The sequence below is a fragment of the Lipophrys pholis genome (assembly GCF_963383615.2).
Source record: "Lipophrys pholis genome assembly, chromosome: 5".
Taxonomy (NCBI): Eukaryota; Metazoa; Chordata; class Actinopteri; order Blenniiformes; family Blenniidae; genus Lipophrys; species Lipophrys pholis.
The window spans coordinates 28292504-28314814 of NC_137628.1; the positions used below are offsets into that span (position 1 = coordinate 28292504).

General features: G+C 43.8%; 3 protein-coding genes across 3 annotated transcripts in view; 2 read left to right on the forward strand and 1 right to left on the reverse strand.

The window, feature by feature from the left end:
• LOC308110157 (GRB2-related adapter protein-like) lies at window positions 1–5775 on the forward strand. The gene is made up of 5 exons (XM_080464285.1): window positions 1–375; window positions 475–572; window positions 969–1088; window positions 3831–4134; window positions 4211–5775. Exons 1-5 carry the CDS (start codon window positions 298–300, stop codon window positions 4388–4390), a joined length of 780 nt encoding a protein of 259 aa, XP_080320411.1. The 5' UTR covers window positions 1–297; the 3' UTR covers window positions 4391–5775.
• Window positions 5355–22311, reverse strand: part of slc5a10 (solute carrier family 5 member 10) — a gene marked incomplete at its 5' end in the record, with an annotated part of 23533 nt that continues 6576 nt past the window's right edge. Inside the window, 7 exons of the mRNA XM_080464284.1 lie at window positions 5355–6795; window positions 6992–7085; window positions 8095–8310; window positions 10819–10987; window positions 11112–11262; window positions 11367–11474; window positions 21323–21458. Of these exons, the coding sequence (XP_080320410.1) occupies window positions 6602–6795; window positions 6992–7085; window positions 8095–8310; window positions 10819–10987; window positions 11112–11262; window positions 11367–11474; window positions 21323–21458 (1068 nt within the window). The 3' untranslated portion in view covers window positions 5355–6601. The remainder of the gene's footprint in view (window positions 6796–6991; window positions 7086–8094; window positions 8311–10818; window positions 10988–11111; window positions 11263–11366; window positions 11475–21322; window positions 21459–22311) is intronic.
• The window catches only part of fam83gb (family with sequence similarity 83 member Gb), an 11480-nt gene continuing 1662 nt past the window's right edge, over window positions 12494–22311 (forward strand). Inside the window, exons 1-4 of the mRNA XM_080464283.1 lie at window positions 12494–13736; window positions 15497–15664; window positions 16627–16751; window positions 18028–19363. Of these exons, the coding sequence (XP_080320409.1) occupies window positions 13257–13736; window positions 15497–15664; window positions 16627–16751; window positions 18028–19363 (2109 nt within the window). The 5' untranslated portion in view covers window positions 12494–13256. The remainder of the gene's footprint in view (window positions 13737–15496; window positions 15665–16626; window positions 16752–18027; window positions 19364–22311) is intronic.

Below are 22311 nucleotides of genomic sequence, written 5' to 3' on the forward strand. Positions count from 1 at the left end.
ATGGCCGACCGGGGGGACACACGCGCAGAGAAAGCTCTGCTCATTAACTAAAGAGCAGGATGAAGGGCCTCGCGCACACACACACACACACACACACACACACACACACACACACACACACACACACACACACACACACACACACACACACACACACACACACACACACACACAGAGTGATTATCCCATCCCGCCACAGAGCATCCTCTCACTGCTCCGCTCACTCTTTGTCTCTCCTCATTCATGGAGTGAAGCAGTTGTCGGAGCTCGAGCTTCTCCTCTCTCTCCGGGTCCAGGATGGAGGCTGTGGCTCTTTTCTCCTTCACAGCATCCGAGGCAGACGAGATCAGTTTTCAGAAAGGAGACATAGTCAAGGTGAGCGGGGTGGTGGTTTTTGACAGCGTGAACTTTTTTTTTTTGTTGCCTTTCTGCATGTTCATGTGGTGTAATGGTGCGTGTGCATGTGTATTGTAGGTGACAGAAATGGAGGATGATTCTTGCTGGTTCACAGCAGAGATCCACGGGAAGCGTGGCTACGTGCCTGAGAACTACATTTCCGTCCTCCCACATCCGTAAAGAGATAATCTGTCCACTTGCGAAGCTCAGAAAGAAAAAGGAGAAAACAGGCTTCATGTGATGATATTTGAAAGATTATGGATTCAGATTGTTGTATTTAACGTGTTCATCAGTGTTTGTGGCTCCTGACTTTTTAGAATTTACACAAAAAGTGACTCTTTAAGTACTGCACTGTGTGAATTCCATAGTCTTTGCATCCTACAGAACTTGACTAAGTTGAAAAACAACAAAGTCTTTTAAACTCTTGTGTCCCATTGGTATCGTTTTTGGGGTCTGTAACACAATATATTATGAAACACTGATTCACATAACTAAGTTTGTGAAAGATATACTTTAAAGGAAAGATAAAAAAAAAAGGTGTAATTCATGTGCCCGTGTGTGTTCTCGTATAGGTGGTTTGCAGGACCCGTATCAAGGCTGGAGGCTGAGCAGCGGCTCCGCTGGCAGGACACTGGAGTGTTTCTGGTGAGGGACAGCGAATCAGCTCCTGGAGAGTTTTCTGTCTCTGTTAGGTCAGTGAATGCACCACACACACACACACACACACACACACACACACACACACACACACACACACACACACACACACACACACACACACACACACACACACAGATCAGCATCAATCTGTGAAAATCTCACCATGGTTAAGAGGTTGATGACAACGTTTCCTGTGTCCTTTAGTGCACCAGTTAAATCTGCAGCTCAAACCCGTCCGTTCATATTTGTATATTTGTATAATCCACCATTGTGTTGTTGTGTCTGAGGCATCTGCTGGCATGCATCATCTCCTGCACTCAGATTGGCCGGTCCAACGAGGAGCAGGGCTTGAAACACACAGGCACATCAACCTCTTTGCAGCTGGATGTGTGTTTTCCATCTCAGCGGGCACATTAGCAAGTTACAGCATCCACGTGTCTTCCAGTGTGTGTCAGGGTTGGTGGAGTGGAGAGTCATACTATTTAAATATGTTCTACGGGAACCCGTCGCTCTAAAAATATCACAGCCGCAGACTCTGTGTGTGTGTGTGTGTGTGTGTGTGTGTGTGTGTGTGTGTGTGTGTGTGTGTGTGTGTGTGTGTGTGGGTGTGTGTGTGTGTGTGTGGGTGTGTGTGTGTGTGTGTGTGGGTGTAATTTGGGTCAACGAAATGAAGTAGGGGACATTTAATCACTGAGGGTGAATTAGATGAGTTCAATAATCGGGGCATTGCATAACACCGCACAGCCTTTTAATTAAACACAGGTACATTATGTAATTGACACATGGCACAGAAATATAATGTATGGACATATTGTGTACACATTAATGTTGTAATACACATCTGTCTGCCTGCAAGGGTTGAGCGGTAAGAGGGGACCTCTGTGCTACACACTGCTATGTAAAGTGATCATTAGAGGGTGACTATGGTGAAGTAAAGCGCGTGTGTGTGTGTTTGTGTGTGTGTGTGTGTGTGTGTGTGTGTGTGTGTGTTCCAAGCCCCTCATTCTGATCAGCAGAGCTTTAGAGGCACTTTGTCGTGATTTACAGGGGCAACATACATTATAAAACAGGAATGAGCCATCCTGCAAGCAGAGCTTTAGCGGCCTTTCAGATGGACATTAATGCCTTTTCCTAGAAAACATGCTCCAAAATAGTTAAACCAAATAAACACAATGCAGACTATTCATCTTAGCGTCGCCTCTGCTGGACTTTCATTACATAAAGTGATGCACAGAGAGATTTGGGGAGCAGCAGGCCAGATTATGGCTTTACTGTTTATGAAACACTTTAATTTTTTTTTAAATGGTTTCAGAAAGTTGTGGCAACCATCTGATGAGGGGTGAAAACTTGATGGGACGTCGACATTTAAAGGAATGATGATACTGCTGCAGTCCAGCCAAAACGGAATCAAACAAACCATTGATTGTTTTAGAAAACCACATATCAACCTCTATGCATTTAGTATGTTATAGTATATTTTATGCTCTAAAACATGAACATTTGTTTTGATTTGTTTTGCGCAGGTACATAGTTTTTATCTGTGAGCTCAGGCTCTAATTAGTAAGTTAGTAAAAGATTCAGGTGTTGAAGGAAAACTCCAGTATTAATAAAGAGTTACATGTATATATAGAATAGAATAGAATAGAATAGTTCTGAGTTCCCAACTGAATTAAGAAGTACAATTAGGTCTTTCAAGAACAAAAAACAAAGTACAGCAGAAAACATTGTTCTTAACACCTCAGTTCATAATGTATAAAAGTAATTTGCATAGTACAAAAAAGATCATGTTTCTTTCTTTGCTTCATTCTATTCACCTCATAGTCAACAACGATAAAAGTTAATGTCTGGATTTGCAAAACCAACATTTCAAAGCTCAAACCATTTTTTTCAACATCTTATACAGTTTTTCCGACTGCGGGTTGCTGGGCCTTCAGCAGATTATAACTGGCTGCAAGTGGAGGAAAGGGAGAGACAGACGTGCCAGCAAGTGGAGAATTACCAATTTATCCCCATAAAACATATTTATTGGAAAGTGGGAAGAAAGCAGAGTGAGAACATGCAAACTCAACACAAAAAGGCCTCAAAGGCGAGACTCTAACTGAAGATCATCTTGCTATGAAGTGAGACTGCTGATCACTAGAATCCTGCGCAGGCCCTAAAACTGCACGGAAGTATATACCATATATTATAAGTACACAGTTTGTGATTTACAATATAAAGAGCTGCAATTTTTTGTTGGAAAGTATCAGTAGAGCTTATCTTGTTCTGATACTTTTCAGATTTACCTCAGGATACGTTGTCGTCTTTTCAAATGATTTAGTGAGATTTAAAAAAAATGTTTTTTTAATGAACGTCACTTTTAGCTGTACTCTGCTAACAATAGTATTTTTCATCTCTTCGTAACTAAAGTTCATGAGGGACTGGAGCCAGTCTGAAGTGCTGAGGAATGAAAGAGTCTCCACAATGGACGTGGTTAAAGGATTATACACGATGGAAAAGAATACTTTCTCCATAAGAAATGGAACAGACTTTTTCAACAAATGGGAAAAGTGGATTATGTTTTTTTCAGAGGAAGAGGATCCTGCCTTCCTGAGACTCCATATTTGTTTTGTTCTATGTTTTATTTTTGTTGTTTATGATGTAAAAATGCGCAACATAAAATGAAGAGTTACAAAAAAAAAAAAGAAAAAGTCTCCACGAGTTGGGAGTGTAAAGACGAATGCACACCCGTTCACCTTTCCCGTTCTCCCTTATCCACCGCTCGTGCTTTGCAGCTACGGTGACCGGGTGGAGCATTTCCGGGTGCTGGAGGGGGGCGGTCAATACGGCATCTGGGACGAGTCGTTTTCTTCCCTGAACCGGATGGTGGATTTCTACAGGACTCACAGCATCGCCGTGGACAAAGTGATCTGCCTCAGAGACCCTCCCTCCTCCCCTCACCTGCCCCCACACCCGGGGCGTAACCCCTACCCCAACCCTTACAGAAGCAGCTCCCAGGAGTCCATCCCCTCAGCCCGCCTCCACTCCCACCCCGCTCACCTGGAGGCCCCCCAGCGTCTGAAAGAGCCAGTTTTGGAGGTACGTCAACACATGGTTTCCTCAGTGAACACATCACTCTGTTAAATACAACTCTTTTTTTTAAAAAAACCAACAGAAACCTCGTCTGGCGCACGCTCTCTGCGACTACACCCCCCCTCAGACCGCCCACCTCCACTTCCGGCGGGGGGACATCATCGACCTGCTGGACTGCTCAAGCTCCCTGAGCTGGAGGGGGCGCTGTCGAGGCCGGGTAGGACTCTTCCCGCCGGACTTCGTCCAGCCGCTTTATCACTGACGCCATATCAGAGCTTCGTTACTGCGGCGACTAATCCAGAGACTGACATGACCAACAAACACAAAACTATTTTACAATTGCTGTTAAAAACCAACTTTGTTACCCGTTTTCGTGTGGTTGATGGGATGTCGTCTGCCAAAGCTGCAGTAGCTTCAATGTTTTCACAAGAGATTCCCGTTTCTCTCAATGCTCTTTTCACAAGCTGTTGAGTAAGACTTGGAGGAACAGAAAAGACCAAAACTGCCATATGATGAGGAACTTTGAAGTATTTAACTCAACTAGGTGTGTTTGGCATTGGACCAAAATGGGCTCACCAGACCTTGAGGCCATGTGCTGCTCTGTTTGTTTTCAGTCTTTGAAATTTCTTTTTTTTCACCCACATCTTTAAAAACTGAACCTTTCTTCACTCTCGCTTCTCAACTGTGACGATTTATCTTCTCAATCTGACATCATAATCAAATGTATATCAATGTATTTTTTTGCTCATCTTGGCTTCTTCGTGTTTTCATATTTCCATTTGTGTGATAAAGAGAAATAAAACATCCAAAATTGTAATGGTGAATATTACAGTCGCAAACACTGAGTCAACCTTTATGAGCTATCCTATCTATCATCTTTTCTCTGACGGTTTGTCATGAATCTATGAATTTGCATTGAAAGTGTGTTTTGTGTTTGCTCCTCACACCTTCTGTTTTAAATGAACCTCAATTGTACAGCAGCTGAATAAAGAGATTTTCTCTGGTTATGAATATTTGCATCCTGCATTCATATGTTGGACGCTTTTGAGCTTTTATGTACACAAATGTGTTGATTCATTTTCATATCTCTTGACTCTAAAAAAACACACACAGAATGTATTATTATCATTACTATATGGACGCATTCAGAGCAGCTCTCTCATGTGAAGTGGTCATGTGTGATGCATTGCTTCTGTTCCACTGTTAACAACTCACAGAGCAGGAAAGCTTGAGAAACTCTGATTTATCATAAAATCATAAACAAGCACAAGAACACACAGTAAATCCCTGTCATACATATAAGGTCATTAACAGAACTACACAGTGAATATCAAGAATGTAATCTCAACACAGATTTCTAAGTCAGAAACAACCTAAAACACACGGATCAGCAGTGTTTCCCATCTCCTTCGCTGTTCATGTCTTCCTGATCCGACACATAACACGCAGGACAGTGGTCGAGGTGGGAAACAATGTCATCGAAAAGATTTTCTTAACATACAATTTTAATTAATCTTTAAGACCAAAACAATATGTGATGCCACATAGTTCAGAGGTCATGAACTAACTGCAACTTCACGCCAGCTTGTGATGTTTTGACTGCAATAATGATCACATTTGAGGAAAATCTATTTTATTTGAGGCACTAAATAAAAACTGAAATAAAACGAATATTTGTTTTGTACATTTAACTCAAGGTTAAGACTGATGATTGGATGCTGCTTCACTGAAATGGACTCAAGCTGAACGGTACTACAGACAGCATGAAGGATTGTGTAAATGAGACACTCTCTTTAGGAAAAATACAGTTAAGTTAAGACATCAACATGGATGATTCCTTCTTTTCCTCATTATTGCTTATTTTGTAGTGAATTGTCAAAAACATTTCTGATAACCTATCATATATTCGAAACACTGAAGCCAGGATTTCAACTGACGCAAAAATAAATCCTCCCACTGCTTGTGTAACACTACAAACGACCCGTATCTTTTATTCTAGATTATATCGTCATTTTATCCGCCGAACAAGTTTTTATTACCCACATCATCTTCCTACATCAGCAAATACCTCTCATTTTATGTCCCAAGAAGAAGAAGCATCAGATTACTTTGAGACCGTCAGTTTCTGTTGTCATGGCCTCAAACTGCAATCCTGTGAATCGATTACAGTATCAAGTCTAACATGCACGTTATATCATAATATTATGATGCACATATAGACGCAAATACAAATGTTGTATGTAATAAAGTATAATTAAAGTGATTCTGAACAGATTCAGCTGAGTTGTGTACTCCTGTTCTGTCATTTTAAAAGTGGATGGTACTGAAAACATGAGACCCCTTTAGAATTAACAATATGTGTGTTTTCCCAGCCTGATGCACAGCAGAGCGATTCGGTGGAGTTTCCTGTTGGTGTGGGAGTGACACGAGTTCAGCATGAAGGTGCGGCAGGACGTTAAATGTGATCCTCCACTCAGGCAAAGTACGCGTAGAGAAAAATGTTAATGCTGACGAGGAGAATTGCGTTGCAGCAGCAGAACCTGGACCAGAAAACACTCTCTCTGATGGTGGGAACTCTGGGAGGGGGAGCCTCCTCGGATCGCCGCATAGCTGAGATGCAAAGACTCGCCCCCTGAGCACATGTCATCCGCCGGGTTGGCTCTGTGCCTACACACACACACACACACACACACACACACACACACACACACACACACACACACACACACACACACACACACACACACACACACACACACACACACACACACACACACACACACACACACACACACAGGAAGTTACCCAAACATGATGCGTGTCTGTGGCTGACTGCTATTAATCCAACATTCAGAGGTTTTACCCTGAGAGCTGCGGTGGCTGACTGAGGACACTTTGTGCAGAGAAATCTCTCTCGGCGGCTCCTCCGTTATTGTCCACCAGGTCAGGTTACACACCTGGGAGGGAAGAACGACACTATTCAAATAGTTGACACCCAACTAAGCAATTACATTGTGGCATGAATGACCTAAATCACACAACACGTGAGGCTTTGTTGACAGTCTCTTAACTTAAGTGCAATACCCATTTTGCTAAGCACAAAAACTTGTCTTGATCCTTCACAAAGACAAAACATTTGCTTACTACAACAATTCCTCCTGCATTAAAGTATATACAAAGAACTCTCTGATTTTGTACAGAGGTTTGTTTTGCAGCTCATGGTTTCCACCAGTTTTCTGGTTCAGCGAGACAAGCAGGAATTATTGTGTTTTCATTAAACTCAAGCAGGCAGCACATTGACCCAGTTTTGTTATTCATCTACATCACATTCATGAAAACTGGTTTCACAAGTTGAAATTCACTGAAATGTAAAATTAATCAAGTAAATCGTTTTTCACAACTTCTTTCAGGTTCACAGTAGCTTCAAGTCTTGACGAGGTGTGTGTGTGTGTGTGTGTGTGTGTGTGTGTGTGTGTGTGTGTGTGTGTGTGTGTGTGTGTGTGTGTGTGTGTGTGTGTGTGTGGACAGATATGAGTAATATATGAATGTCCGTCTAATTTGCTTGGATATGTGTGAACCGTGTTTCTTCAGTTCTCATGTTTACTGTTTGAGTTCAAACTCAGGCTAGGTGAGACTGATGAGTCACTGGATCTACTGAACCTTCAAATATGAAGCATTTAGCTTTTCCCTCTATTATGCGTAACAATAATTGTTCTGTCCCGAGGGATTGCGCTCCACCGTCTGCTGTTGATCTTTTGGATTTGCAGCAGATAGGCAGGGCCTTTTCGACGGTCTCTAAACACGGAGCCCATTCTTTACATAATCCATTCTCAATGTACAGCTGCCTGTTGTGTCACCTCGGCGTCATCCCTGCTATATTTTAGAAGATAACATTACAACTGTGCTTAATGCACGATCCTAACTTCCCAGGTTGTTCTGTTATTTATTACAGACGTGTGTACACACCTGCTCCGGGCTGGGCGGGGGCGTGAGCAGGGATACTACGGTAACTACAATAGCAGTGAGCCCACAGAGCAGAATGGCGAAGTGGAGGTAGTGGACGCCGCGCAACACCATCGGCGCCAAATCCTCCACGCCACATCTGGGAGGGGGGAAAGCGAACTCCAGCACCATCCTGCACACGCCCACCACCAGACCCACCATCAGGCCCCAGAATGCACCCTGAAAGCACAAAAAAAAAAAAAAAAAAAAACCACATTCCTGTTACATCACGGGCTTTTCTAATAAACATGCCGAGCTTCTCCCTCCGGCTGCAGGCAGCAGTCTGACGCCCGGAGAGGCTCCGGGTCACGGCTGGGTGTGTCGCGCTCATGAAACGCTCTTCACTTTCCCACTGTGATAATCTGTCACCTGCATGTCACTTCTCAATTATTGTAAGCGTACAAACGTGCACAGACTTAAATACCTCCGTGTCTCCTCTTCTGTTCCACCTTCAGGAGAGAATGTGGCCCGAGCAGTTTGAACTACACCGATGAATTAACTATCAACTCGTCACTCAGAGCGAACGTCTGGAGACTTTAACTCAGATAGACAGACAGACAGATAGATAGATAGATAGATAGATAGATAGATAGATAGATAGATAGATAGATAGATAGATAGATAGATAGATAGATAGAGAGATTCAAAGGTTCCACGTGTCTTGTTTCCATGACAACAACACTGTGTTGTCGACATGGTATCAGTAACACCCGACCTTTGACCCCATGTGTCACAGATTTATCTTATCATGTGATAAAACTCACACCTTCTGCATAACGGCACGAGTGAAACTTTCTCAGTGGCTTTGCTTTTTGTTGGTATATAAAGAAGTGAAAATACAGTTGTTTGGTGGCATCGATGATTAAAACGTCTTTCCTCTGCTGCTATTTTATACTTTCGTCATTGCATTTCTATGTGTACTGAGAGATGCAGCTAAGAGCAGCGTGCTGCAGAATGAAGTTTACCAGGTAAACATTTGTTAACGTTTTCTAATTAGCAAAACAAGTCGAGTTCATGCTGATGGAAAAGATCCTCTGTCAATATCTTTGTGTGTAAACAGCTGCATGATGATTATAAGTTTTGGCCTGTGGGATGGCAGTTTAAGGAAATGTTTAACAGACAGTAAAATGACTTCATTTCATGCTGAGGAGCACATGAAAGTGTGTCCCATGTGGTTATTGTTAGGACTGTTGGTTCCCTTCAGGATACAGAGAAGTCTTATTCATCAGTCTGAGGGAAAGTAGAATAACCAAATTTATACCGTATTTTCCAGAGGATAAGTTACACCTTTTGTTTTTATAGTTTGGCTGGTCCTGTGACTTATAGTCAGGGGCGACTTATATATCAAAATATACCACATGTATAACACAGCTGGTATCAAACGGTGAGCACCGATCCTTTAATGTCTTTTCCACCGAGATGATGGAGTATGAAACCTGTGGTGCTGGCTTGTTGTGGAGATGAACCAAACTTGCCACAGACGGTCATTTTCAAAACAGACAACCAAAAGGCTGAATAATTTGCCTTGCGAGAGTAAATATCTGTTCTTGGTCGAGGATTGTGTGAAATAAATTTCCAAATAAATGCGACTTATAATCCAGTGCGACTTATATATTTATTCCCTCTTCATGGTGCATTTCTTGACTGGTGAGACACTCAGGAGCAAGTTATGGTCAGGAAAATAGGGCAATGCTATGACATAACGCTACCGTGGTTAAAACTGATTTCACATAACAAAGATGATCTTTGACCTGCAAGGCGTCTAATCAGTATTTGCTTTGCAGACCTGAAGTTTAAGACTTGTTCAGCGTATAAAGTAATAAAAGACAAATAAGAAGACTTTGTAGCTTCTCTGAGTTTCTAAAATGTATTATTTGCATTACAGGAAAGTGGAAAAAAAATTGTTATTGTGGAGAAAGCAAAGGATTTTTAATTTATTTTCCAGAGCAGTTGGTAAGCAGCTTGTCAGCAGAGAGCGAGACACACCCAGGACTCACTGCATTGAAAACAAGAGGCTGGATCTTGACTGGAGGAGCAGACTGAGCTTTACTTGCTGGCAGTGAATGTTTCAACACATGTGGCGTTAGTTCCGTTACGAGGCACACTCTCCCTGCGGCCGTGTTATCTTTTACTCGGCACTGTTTATCTTCTAATAACCGCACTTTCTCACACTTTGTTATCAGACAAAACTTTTCATTCTTTAAGGTGAGTGGCCACGCGGGTCCCCGCTCAGGAAACAATAAACAATGCAGTCCATAATAACACACACACACACACACACACACACACACACACACACACACACACACACACACACGCACACACACACACACATAATAAAACTTTAAAGTGTCGGCGAGGACAAACAGTTCACACAGAGACAGAAGTTCATACGTTCGATGCCCATTAGAGAGTAAACTTTGACTATTGTTGAGTTACGTTTGAACCCAGATTCACTGGAAAAGCATTACCTGTTCATCTACATCTTTTGTAATGAATGTCAGAGAAGTTACACGCTTCCTTCTACACCTGATTAGTTACTGATTGATCCAGTCGTCACCCGAAAGACTTTAATGTCGACAGTTAGATGTTGGTGGTGGGTGGCACTGTTTCATAGTGGTTCCTCCTCTCAGCTCACACTATTGTAATATATGGACTCAATAAAGTCAATTGTTTATCCATTTGTACCTGCTCATTGGTCCTTTTCCAGAAGACAGCCAGCGTGAAGACGGCGGTGACGGGCGGAGCGAGGTAGCTCGTCACCGACTGGATGTAAACGTACAGCTGCCCGCTGTTGGCCGACTGAAGGATGGGGATCCAGATCACGCTGACAACCACCAAGATCACAGTAACAATCCTGGAACAAACACAGTCTTTTCACTTTCCCCACACACACACACACACAACGTCTTTATTAACCCTGATATGAAGCCCCGATAGCGACTCTCAGCCCTGCAGTGGAATGGTGATGAGTGACATACCTTCCAACCAGCAGCAGCTCCTTCTCAGAAGCCCGCGGCCGGTGCTTCTTCCAGATGTCCATGGTGAAGAGTGTGGAGCTGCTGTTGAAGATGGAGGTCAGCGAAGACATCAGAGCAGCCATCATCACAGCTATCATGAGGCCTCGCAAACCTGACGCACACACAGAGACACGCGCAGCTTTGTGTTGGTTTCAGACGAAACAGAAAAACAAACACATTCACAATATCTTGTTACAATCAGAGCCTTATTCTCACCACTCGGCATGAGCTCAATAACCAGTTTGGGAAAAGCGATGTTGGAGCATCCCACTTCTGCCCCACACACACGCACACACTCCTCTGGGTCAACGCAGCCGACAGTGTCTGAAACATGAAGACAAAGAACAGTGAGACACAGGAAGGGGAGACTAATAGCCTGCTCATCCACAATCCAGAAACGTTTTTGCAGTTTTTTTTAGATTTATTCGGAAACGGCTAGCAGTTAACGTTACAAAATCTAATCGATTGATCCTTGGATGATGTCAAATCATCTCTGAAAATTTCAGGCAATTCAGGTGAGTAGATTTTGCGAAAAGTTGATATTCATATAAATACAAACCAATAAATAAATAAAAGAATAAATACACGCAAACAAAAACAACCTTCTTGGCTAACTTTCCTTGGAGAAGATAATGAATAAAATAAAATTCATTGTATTGACTATGTTGTGACGGATATTGACAATCATTAAAAAATACTGAATTTCATAGAAAATATGTAGAATTACACCAAAAATACACTAAGGCCACGTTTACCCTTTGTTCCATTGGAATGAGTAAACATGATCTTTAAACCCATTAAAAAGAGAAAAACACACCTAACATGACTGTCACAGGATGTGCAGGTTGGCAAAAACAGAATAGTTTAAGTGTAATGAATTTTCTTTAGTAAGACTGAGATCGAGACACATAATAATGAACTTTTAATTAAAAGTAATCAAAGGTTAATAATTGTGCTAGGAGATCAAAAAATACAATCTTGATGACAGGGTAAACTTTTCTTTTAGGATACATTAACTAGGATCCTTAATCATTCTTTACAGTGATTAGTCATGGGAAAGTCCAACAAACCTCTCAGAAAAAAACCTGTTAAGATAATAATAGTATATTATTGATATGCTTGATTTGTTGTTTATAATCAACTTCCATTAATTTTAATCTGATTAAATGCAAAAGGCTCCAAAAAGAGAGACATGTGTTTTCATAATATAGTTATAGAAGTTTTGCTATGGCTGTTTTGTAGGTGAGGGGTAAAGTTTTAGGGTAGAAAGCCCTGAGTCCAGACTGAAGGGTGGAGCCTGCAGGATCCACTTCCTCACCAACACCAGCCACCGGACACTCCGCCTCTCTGAACCCGGTAACCGAGCTTCCGTTGTCGGATTCCAGGGTCAGACAGACCGTCTAAACTTTGTTCGCTTTCAGACCAACCCGGAGGAAATAAACCCAAGTGGAGAGCTTGACTCGATCGCCTCTGTGAGTTTTTCGACTTTTTGTTGTTTGTCTGCCGCTGCGTTTTGACGCACATCTGTGCGTCTCAGACGGATGAGAAGTGACTCGTCAGCGCAGAACTTTCTGACTCATGCGGCGTTTCAACACGTCTTAAAGCGGGTTTAAACACTTTTCTTCCGCTTCATGCTGATTCACCGGCAGACGAACACACACACACACTCATCACCCGTCCAGACGAGTCGCCTGCCTCTGTGTCTTTTGAGCCCCGCGGCTGGAGCAGCTGAGCCGGGCCGCCTCCACCAGCAGCAGCCCGGGATCCGCAGGCTGTGACCCGGCCCCCACCAGCTGCAGCCCCGCAGGCGGTGACCCGGCCCCCGTCAGGTGAGAGGCGTGGCGCAGGGCGGGGGAGCTTTGTTCCAGCTACACCTGAGTGCGAGAGGCAGAATCCGGAGCTCCGCGCACTGTCTGAGGTGTGTTTGCCCCAGATGGAAGCGCTCCCCTCCGGACGGATGCGTTCCCCGCCGCGGGGTCCCGGCTCGGCCTGAACCGTGATGACTGTTTCCCCCCAGTCCGGACTTTGACTCCTCGGAGGGGAAAGTGGGTCAGAGCGGAATCGCCGGCTAACTTTTCATTGCCCCGAGGGCAGATTATTTGGGTCATGGCGTTGTCTCAGCTCCAGTGTCTGGACAACCACCACGTCAACTGGCGCGTGAGCGAGAGCAAGCCGGAGTTTTTCTACAGCGAGGACCAGCGGCTCGCGATCGAGGAGCTCATCACCGAGGGCCGCGAGGCCTTCGCGGACTACGTCTGTAAGAACAGCGTGCGCGGGTTCCTCTCCGACTCGGAGCTCGAGCGCATTGCGCGCACGGCGGAGGCCTACCGACCCGGGCATGAGCACCACCAGAAGCCCGAGACCCCGACCAGCCCGGGGGCCCCAGAGGAAGCGGAGGACGGGGAGGTGTCACTGGAGTACTGGCCGGACCGGTCCGAGGGCTCCGTGGCGGAGCTGGATCTGGGCTGGCCCGAGTCCATCAACTACCGAGGGGTCACGCGCGTGACCGTGTACACGCAGCCTCCCGTGGAGACGCACACGCACATCAAGGAGGTGGTGCGCAAGAGCATCGCTTCAGCTCAGAAGGTAGGCAGAGGAGGATGATGATGATGATGAGGAGGGATTTCCATCAACAGACATAAACTCAAACATCTCACTGTAGTGAAAGTTTAAAAAGTTTATCTCTATGTATTAACAGTTTAATAACAGTTGATCTATTGCACCACGTCTCTACACAAAAACAATAAATATGGTTAAAATGCTTCAACTAAAGCAGAAACATGTTTTCCATGAGCGCACTACAATTATAAAACTCACATTATGAAGAGTTTCTCCAAATGAGAAGGAGCTCAAAGTCTTAAGAAGGATTTTCTTAAAAAACTTAAAATCTTCATAAAAACTAAAAACTGGAAGGTAAAACTACGATTGATTTTTATTAAAACACACATTATTGATCCAAACACTACATATATCTGCCATTTATGGTTGTGATCCATAAGTGCAGGTAAAATACTCAGTACTGAGGTGGTCTGTTAGTACAGATTGAACTCCTACTGCACCGTCTTTCTGACAGCTTTACAACATCTTGGTAACATCTTTTCAATACTTTGCTGCTTGGTGTAAAATGAAGCTCATCATCATAAACCTGTGAACTACAACGCTGTGCATGTGTGACACAGTCACTTCACTTTGCAGGATTATTCAGTCGATAATCAAATTATTCAGTGGATTATTCAGTTATTCAAGTTTCTATAATACCAGTGTGGATTTCAAGTACAAGTAACAAGCAGATTAAACGGTAGGTGCAGACATAATTAGTTTTAGTTGTTCGGTTTGGTGCAGCTCAGTAATGTTGTTTTCATTGTGCTATGTGCTGTGTCACTGACAGAATAAGGGCATTCGCCATGATTACAGCTTATAACAGCACCCTGAACCTAAAATAGGCATCTTTGCTCTGCATTTGTTCTCGTGACTTTGGTTTCTGTCTGTTTAAGAGACATTTTTAGTCCTTTCATATTCATTAGTCGCCCCCAGCCCGGCCTTGCAAACTCACATCCTGTCTCTGCATGTACCAGTCTCACACGCAGGCTACAAAGTTTTAATAAGACGAGTCTGAGCTTGACACGCCAGTGGAAAAAAATGCCCTGACGTCACTAAATAGGTCACATGACAGCACAACTCATACATCACCTTTACCTCTTCCATGGGTTGATACTGGCACGTGACCCGCTTGGTGACTCGTCTAGCTTTGCACCAGAGCCACAAAAGAAGCATTCAGACTATAATTGATTGTAATATTTTACTGCTTAGAAAGCACCATGGCTTCTCTCTCTCTCTCTCTCTCTCTCTCGCTCTCTCTCTCTCTCTCTCTCTCTCTCTCTCTCTCTCTCTCTCTCTCTCTCTCTCCCTGTGTGAAGTGATGGTTGGATATTTTCACCTCAAGATTTACTAACCATCTATTTTTTTTCTGCACCATCCTGTCATTAGTGTAGCTGTGCTGTCAGACACACACACACAGTCAGGTCACTTTACATTTGTTATCATGAGTCTGCTAAAACAAAAAAAAAAAAGGCTCCCTTGTCCCTTGCAGGACCAACTAGATTCTTGATATTCTCCTTACATGCACTCTTCATATTACACTTGATGAATGTCCAGCCTCCCGTCTGGGTGTCATAAATTTGATATTGTTGGTAGAAGCCAGCGTGAATCAAAAGAACCCACCCAGAGCAGGAAACACTAACATCGTCTGTGGTTTCCTGTGTGTGTGTGTGTGTGTGTGTGTGTGTGTGTGTGTGTGTGTGTGTGTGTGTGTGTGTGTGTGTGTGTGTGTGTGTGTGTGTGTGTAGGTGATCGCCGTGGTGATGGATGCATTCACAGACGTGGATATCTTCCGAGATTTACTGGATGCGGCCTATAGACGCAGAATCCCTGTGTACATAATCCTGGACACGGCTGCAGTCTCCTCCTTTCTTTCCATGTGTGGCAGAGCTGATATGCACCGGGGACACCTAAAGGTTTGTATATGTCACACATACGTACACACACACACACGTATACAAACACTGATGATGTTTTCATAAGCACGCAGCGTGAGCTGGTGGGATAGATGTCCACTCAAAGATAAGTATACAATAATAAAAGTTGTTATTTAAAAATGGCCCGGGTTTAGAACTGTTAATGAGAGTTTTTCACCGGGGGCACTTTTTCCAACAATACTATTACCATCCAAGGGAAACATGTGAAAGCAGAGCAGGGCTGATGAAGGCTGTCAGGCTTTTGCCTGCAGCCTTTTTAAGGTGCAGGCCCCAGCTAGTTGAGCGGCGTAGGCTGAATTTCTTTGTTATTGTTTGTATTTCAGTTCCGAACTGGTCGAGGCAGTAACAGTAAATACATATCTAGATTATTTTTTTCACTGAGAATTTTCTATGCATTTTTATGAAGGCAATTAAATTTAATTGCGTGCAAGCCCTCTTTACTTTTTTTTTTTTTGTGGTACGCTTTGCTTTCAGTTCTCCTTCTTCCTTCCTCACAGCCTAAACTGCCAGCGCTTTTCCTCTGGTTTGAGACATTCTCTTATCTGGCATCGCTGCTGTCCTTATGAGCGTTTAACGACTTGCAGTTTTCTCTTCCTGTGAGATTTCGCACACAACTTTTACCTGCAAGGCAACGCCCAGCCTAGAGCCACACCTTTATCTCATGGCTGAAGACAAACACCACAGGGTGTGTCCTGCAGGCACACACACACACACACACAAACACACGCACACAAACACACTCGCACACACACTAACATGAGATCGCAGACACTTTGGAGCTAAACATCATCTCTTCAGCGATAATGACTCCTGTTCTTTTCCCTTTCCTCAGTCTTTTGTTCACCAAAATCCTTCTTCCTGTTCCCATTAAATCCAGCACATAGTCACCGTAGACAGGAATTACCCTGTACGTGTGTGTGTGTGTGTGTGTGTGTTTGCAGAATCTGCGTGTTCGCTGCTGTGGAGGAGTGGAGTTCTACACACGGTCGGCTCAGAAGGTGCACGGATCTTTGAGCCAGAAGTTCCTGCTGGTGGATGGGGACAGAGCCATCTCTGGATCATACAGGTGAGCAGAGACGATTCCACCAAGCTTTGCTTTGTTCACCCGCTAATCAGGAACATGAACTGGGGTTAGACTCAGACAGGTTTATACCCTAGTGATGGGCGATGGGCTATTTTCAGTTTTTAACTCCAGGCAAAGCTACCAGTACATCCCAGCTTGCTCTGAATTTACAGTCCACATGGAGTTTTCTGTCCCAACTAACTCTCTAAATGTGACTTGAGCAATAAATGAATACATAAACCCCACAAGAAGTAATCGCCCTTGAGCTCCCTTCAGCTATGTGGAGCTTTTCGGTGTCTCTCAGCTGATTTTTAAATTTTTTTTGGGTAGTCAAAGGCTTGATAGCTTTTCTCAGTCATTCTCATTCTGTTCATTACGATTTGCAGCAAATAGCTTGAACAGGTCGACCACTTAGTGCCAGTCAGCAAACAAACAAAGTAAACAGCTAAATGGTGAGCAAACAAAAGACTCGAGCCGCTGCTGAATATCAGTGTCAGGTTTATAAACTGGACAGAGCGAGGAAGGAAAATGAGTGTTTTTCTGTTGGCTAATGATTTTTGGCATGATCATGTTTTGGTTTTGCACTTAAATATTTAAAAAGGAGACAATACAACTTAGATTCTCCATTATTATCCATGAAATGGCACCACACATGGTGAATCGCCAGGTTATGATCAACGGAGCGTCACACGTCAAGGCTTCAGAATGAATTTGTCAAGTGCCCGACTTGTTTTTGTTGGAAACAAGCAGTCACATGTTGGACTGTGTTAGTGGCTCTCAGCCAAAGCCAGTTTCAGGATCTCAGGCTGAATCCCTAACCCCCACACACACACACACACACACACACACACACACACACACACACGCTATAATTGCCTTATCTGCAGTGTTTTTGCACATTCTCAAACTCTGTGCTCCTGCTGGACCAGGAAGTTGAAGAGGAACAATTATACAGCACGATCAAAGAGCAAAATGTGATGCATGACTTCAGAGTGATGATGTCTGGTGTAATGATTAAACAATAATAAACTCTTTATTGGCATTTCTTAGTTGGAAGTGAGAGTAAAGTAGTTGGAAGGAATCTTGTCTGTTAAAAAAAAAAATCACTTCTGCATGACTTCAGAGTGATGATGTCTGGTGTAATGATTAAACAATAATAAACTCTTTATCGGCATTTCTTAGTTGGAAGTGAGAGTAAAGTAGTTGGAAGGAATCTTGTCTGTTAAAAAAAAAAAATCACTTCTCTTTATTTTATGTCTCCACTTCTGCGTTTTTGCAGTTTCACCTGGTCTTCGTCCCGTTTGGACCGGAATCTTATCACTGTGATCACAGGACAGGCCGTGGAGACATTTGACCTGCAGTTTCGTGATCTGTATCTCATGTCCAGAGGTGTGTCTCTGAGCAAGGTTCCCATGGTGGATGAACCCATCCCCGACCCGCTCCCTCAAGTCGCTCCTCCGCCTGTCCCGGCTTCTGTCGCTCGGAAGCTCATCAATCCAAAATATGCTCTTGTTGTCACGGGAACCCACACTAGTCCCGCCTCCTCCGACCAGAACTCCAGCAACAAGAACTCCCAGAATCCCGCTGGGATGAAAATGATGAAACGGATCAAGGAGGTGGCCGAAGCGCCACCGGTACATCCGGGATTGGCCAATCTGGAGAAAGTGTATCTGATCCCGTACCTGCCTACCTGGCCGGAGCCGGACCCGCCGAGTGACGTCATTGGCTTTATCAACATCAGGGATGAGAAGCGCGCTCATCAGGTTCACTTACAGCGGTCAGAGAGGTTCGAGGTCAGTCAGGCCATACGCTTCAGCGCACCACTGATGACGCCTCAGACTGAGGAATCTGCCTCGGGTAAGAACGCGAAAGTAGAAGCAAAAACTCCTGACGGGACTGCAAGCCCCAAAGCCTCTTCTCCTGTGAGTCCAACTGACAAAGCAGTTAAGGAACAAACAGACGTGACAGATGCTCCTCAGCAGCCCAACCCTCCTCCAGCAGAGGAAGCACCCTGCTCTAAACCACCAACCAAAGTTAGTGCCGATTCATTGCCGGCAGGACAAGAAAGTACACAAACTCCCGAGACACAAGCGGCGGCGCCACCTGTGCCTAAACGCCGCACACTTCAGGTAGTCATTGACCCAGACACCTCAGACCATGTCAGCCTGGTCAAAATAGACCAAGTGGTGAGTCTGGAGGATTCACTTGACAGGAGGCAGGATCAGAAGAACGTGGAGTTGGTCCGCGGCCGCCTCACCTTGAGGGACGACACCGCCGACTCTGGCAGCAACGGTAACGACAGCCAAGACAGCACCAAGGTCATATGTGACCTGGCGGTCGTCGACGAGCCCTCGAGCGCTTCCACGGCTTCAGACGAAGAGTTTTACGATTGCTCGCCGACAGAGCAAATTAGTCCTCTGACCAACGGGGTGACCTCGGGCTCGGGCCAGGGGCACAATCAGGGACAGGGTGGGTTCAATATGATGGCCCGCTTCTCTCAGAGTATGCTGGACCTGAGGGAGCCCAGCCAACCAGAGGACGGCGCTGCCCTCATTCGACAATCCCAGCAGCTCCGCAGACAGGGCTACCCCTCCCCGCACAGACACATAGGACAGGTGAGCTCCCACTGGGAGGATTTTCTTATAACTGTCAATCCATTTACAAATCTCGATTAGTTCATCACTCAACTTTGACAATGAATGAAGGCTGATTCTTCACACTTTTCTTTAATGTCTAATTCTGCCATTTAACTTCTTTCCATGCATAATTCAAAGAAATATCTTCAGTGTGTTTTTCAGTAGAGTCAATAAAATACCAGTAGAGTAGTTGCTTTAGTCTCGGAATTCACAGATGCCTTCCTTCTGAACTGAAGGCTTAATGGAAAAATGCTCCAAATGCAACATGGGCTGCAGGTGACAAGTCTTTGTTTGCACTACAGCACATTCTCCTCAAAGGATGTTGACACAATGAATACTTCTTATCCTTGGTTCTTTACTTACAGAACATTTTATTCTGATTCATACAAGTTACCTGCTGCTTTTGAGCTGTCAACTCCACAAAAAGGAAATGTTTTGGAATAAATTGTAGCATTCATTCAACTTTCACACTCAAACCGCCACGTTAAACCAATTTATTTTTGAAACCGGTTGAAGTATATAACGTTGTATGACGTTTGAGAAATGTCACAATAATGCCTGAAAAGTTGTCAAAGTGTTGATGCAGCCTTAGAAGCCAGTGTTGGTAGTTTTTCTGAATAAGGTGGAAATCGGTTCCTTCAACTGTTATCTGAATAAACAAACACTGACATGACCATGGCCTCCATATTAACATGCAGCCATTAATGCAAGCAGGACTAGATTTAAATATGCTTCATTCAGAAAATTGCAAACCTGCAATAATTCACTAAAATCGAACTACATTGTGCTTCACAAATGCGCTAACATAACCGATAAGATGTATACAATACTTTTGTAGTTTAACAGTGTAACACCCCACATATGCTCACACAAATATTCAACAAATCCAATTTGGTAAGCTGTGCAACATTGTGCTGGAACTCCAGAAAAATTCCCCTCTGAGCAGAAACATGTTTTATTAAATCACCAGAAAATGGTCTCAAAGTCCCAACTTCAACTGTTAACAAGTGATTATCACTGGAGCTGTATTGAGTTTCCGCAAGATGTGGATTCCAGTAATTATCTGGCTTGAGAACTTCAGTAGTCACTCAAAATGATGGAGGCCCATAGTTTCAGCTTATTAAATCAAACCATTGGTTCTATTCTTGGAATCTGCTGTATCATATCCCTGTTGTCAGGACAAGTGATTACAGAAGTAAGTTTTATAAAGAAGTAGTTTAAAGACATTGCATTTTACCCCTGACTTGCAATTTTCATTTGCTGCAGTTTATGCAATTTCCTGTAAAAAAAATTTTTTTAACAAAAACAGGCCACAAGATCCTAAACAGACAAATATCGTGAACTAAATCTAGAAATTAACTATTGATAATTCTTTTTTATTATTATTATTGGTAGTACTATTCTTTATCTGTTATCTATAATAAGGGGATTTGGTGTGATTTGTATTGCTCGCAGTTACACTCACTTTTCTTTTAAGTGTTTGCAGTACTGAATGAGTAATGGGTTAAAAAAACACGTGGATCGGTTTCAAGGAACTTTGTCATGAAAAAGAAGGCGGAACATTTCACAGCAACTCTGGATTTTCAGGAAATACACTGCTCACGCTCTCTCTCGCTCTCCCGCTCTCTCGCTCTCTCTCTCTCTCTCTCTCTCTCTCTCTCTCTCTCTCTCTCTCTCTCTCTCTCTCTCTCTCTCTCTCTCTCACACACTCACATTATAGCACAACTGTGTGGTTCATCAGTGGCATCAAAGCAAGCCACGGCCTGCTTACGATAAACATGTGGTACAGTACCGTCACACCAATTAAGGTGTGTGTGTGTGTGTGTGTGTGTGTGTGTGTGTGTGTGTGTGTGTGTGTGTGTGTGTGTGTGTGTGTGTGTGTGTGTGTGTGTGTGTGCGCGTGTGTTTGCTTTTCCCCCCACACGTTTGTACACTGACCTGGATAGAGGGCCCTGCTGATCATGCCAGGGAGGATGATGAAGATGAAGGGCAGCATCTTTAGATAGGCTGCAAAGATGGACGCTCCTTTCACATGACTCATGTTTTTGGCAGATAGGGATCGTTGTACAATAACCTTCAAATACGGAAACACACATATCAACAGTAAATTTATTGAGGGTATCTTTAAGAATATTGTTTATTACAATAAAGTATAAACACATAGATTTTCATGTTAACGCTGCAAAGGCAGACATGACCGAATCCTGTCTGTTCTTCAGAAAGGGTTTAGCAAGTCTGCCCCGGAGCAAATTATCACCATCTTCTCTGGAATGTAATAAAATTTGAAGCTTTTCAGTGGTGCGTCATTCTCTTTTGCAGCTGAATGCGGCTCTGAACCAGTTATGGCTTGAATTGGTTTGATTCACTCAGGCACCATGTGCCCTCGCGTATATCATAAAGGTCGAGTCGTGGGAAATGTTGCATTTTCTTCAAAACTTGGAAGTGTTGGTCACTGCTCAATAGAGAGTGTCCTCACCTACGGTTGTACAGTGTGGTACGCCAGCTGCACTGCAAATGAAAAAAAACAACTGCAGCGGGTCATCAAGACTGCTCAGTGGATCATTGGATCCCCATTACCACGCCTAGAGGAGATCTACTCGAGCCGGCTCCTCCGACGGGCCACAAAGATCCGAAATGACCCCGCCCCTCCAGGACACATTTTGTTCTCCACCCTCCCCTCTGGAAGACTCAGAGTCATGAGAGCTCGCACCAACAGACTGAAGAATAGCTTCTTCCCCATGGCTGTGAAGAGACTGCTGCAGGGATCATGACATGACCCCCCCCCCCCCCCCCCCCCCCCCACCCCAAAAGAACTTGCACTTCAATACCGCACCTTACCAAAGACTATTATTTATTTTATTTTTTTATTTAAATGTGAATGTGACATGCTGCTGCTGCTATTAGTGATGCAACAAACAGAATTTCGT

Coding starts and splice junctions, on each gene's coding strand:
- LOC308110157 (XM_080464285.1), top strand. CDS start 298: ATGGAGGCTGTGGCTCTTTTCTCCTTCACAGCATCCGAGGCAGACGAG. Junction 376..474: donor AGAAAGGAGACATAGTCAAG/GTGAGCGGGGTG, acceptor TGTGTATTGTAG/GTGACAGAAATGGAGGATGA. Junction 4,135..4,210: donor TGAAAGAGCCAGTTTTGGAG/GTACGTCAACAC, acceptor AAAAACCAACAG/AAACCTCGTCTGGCGCACGC.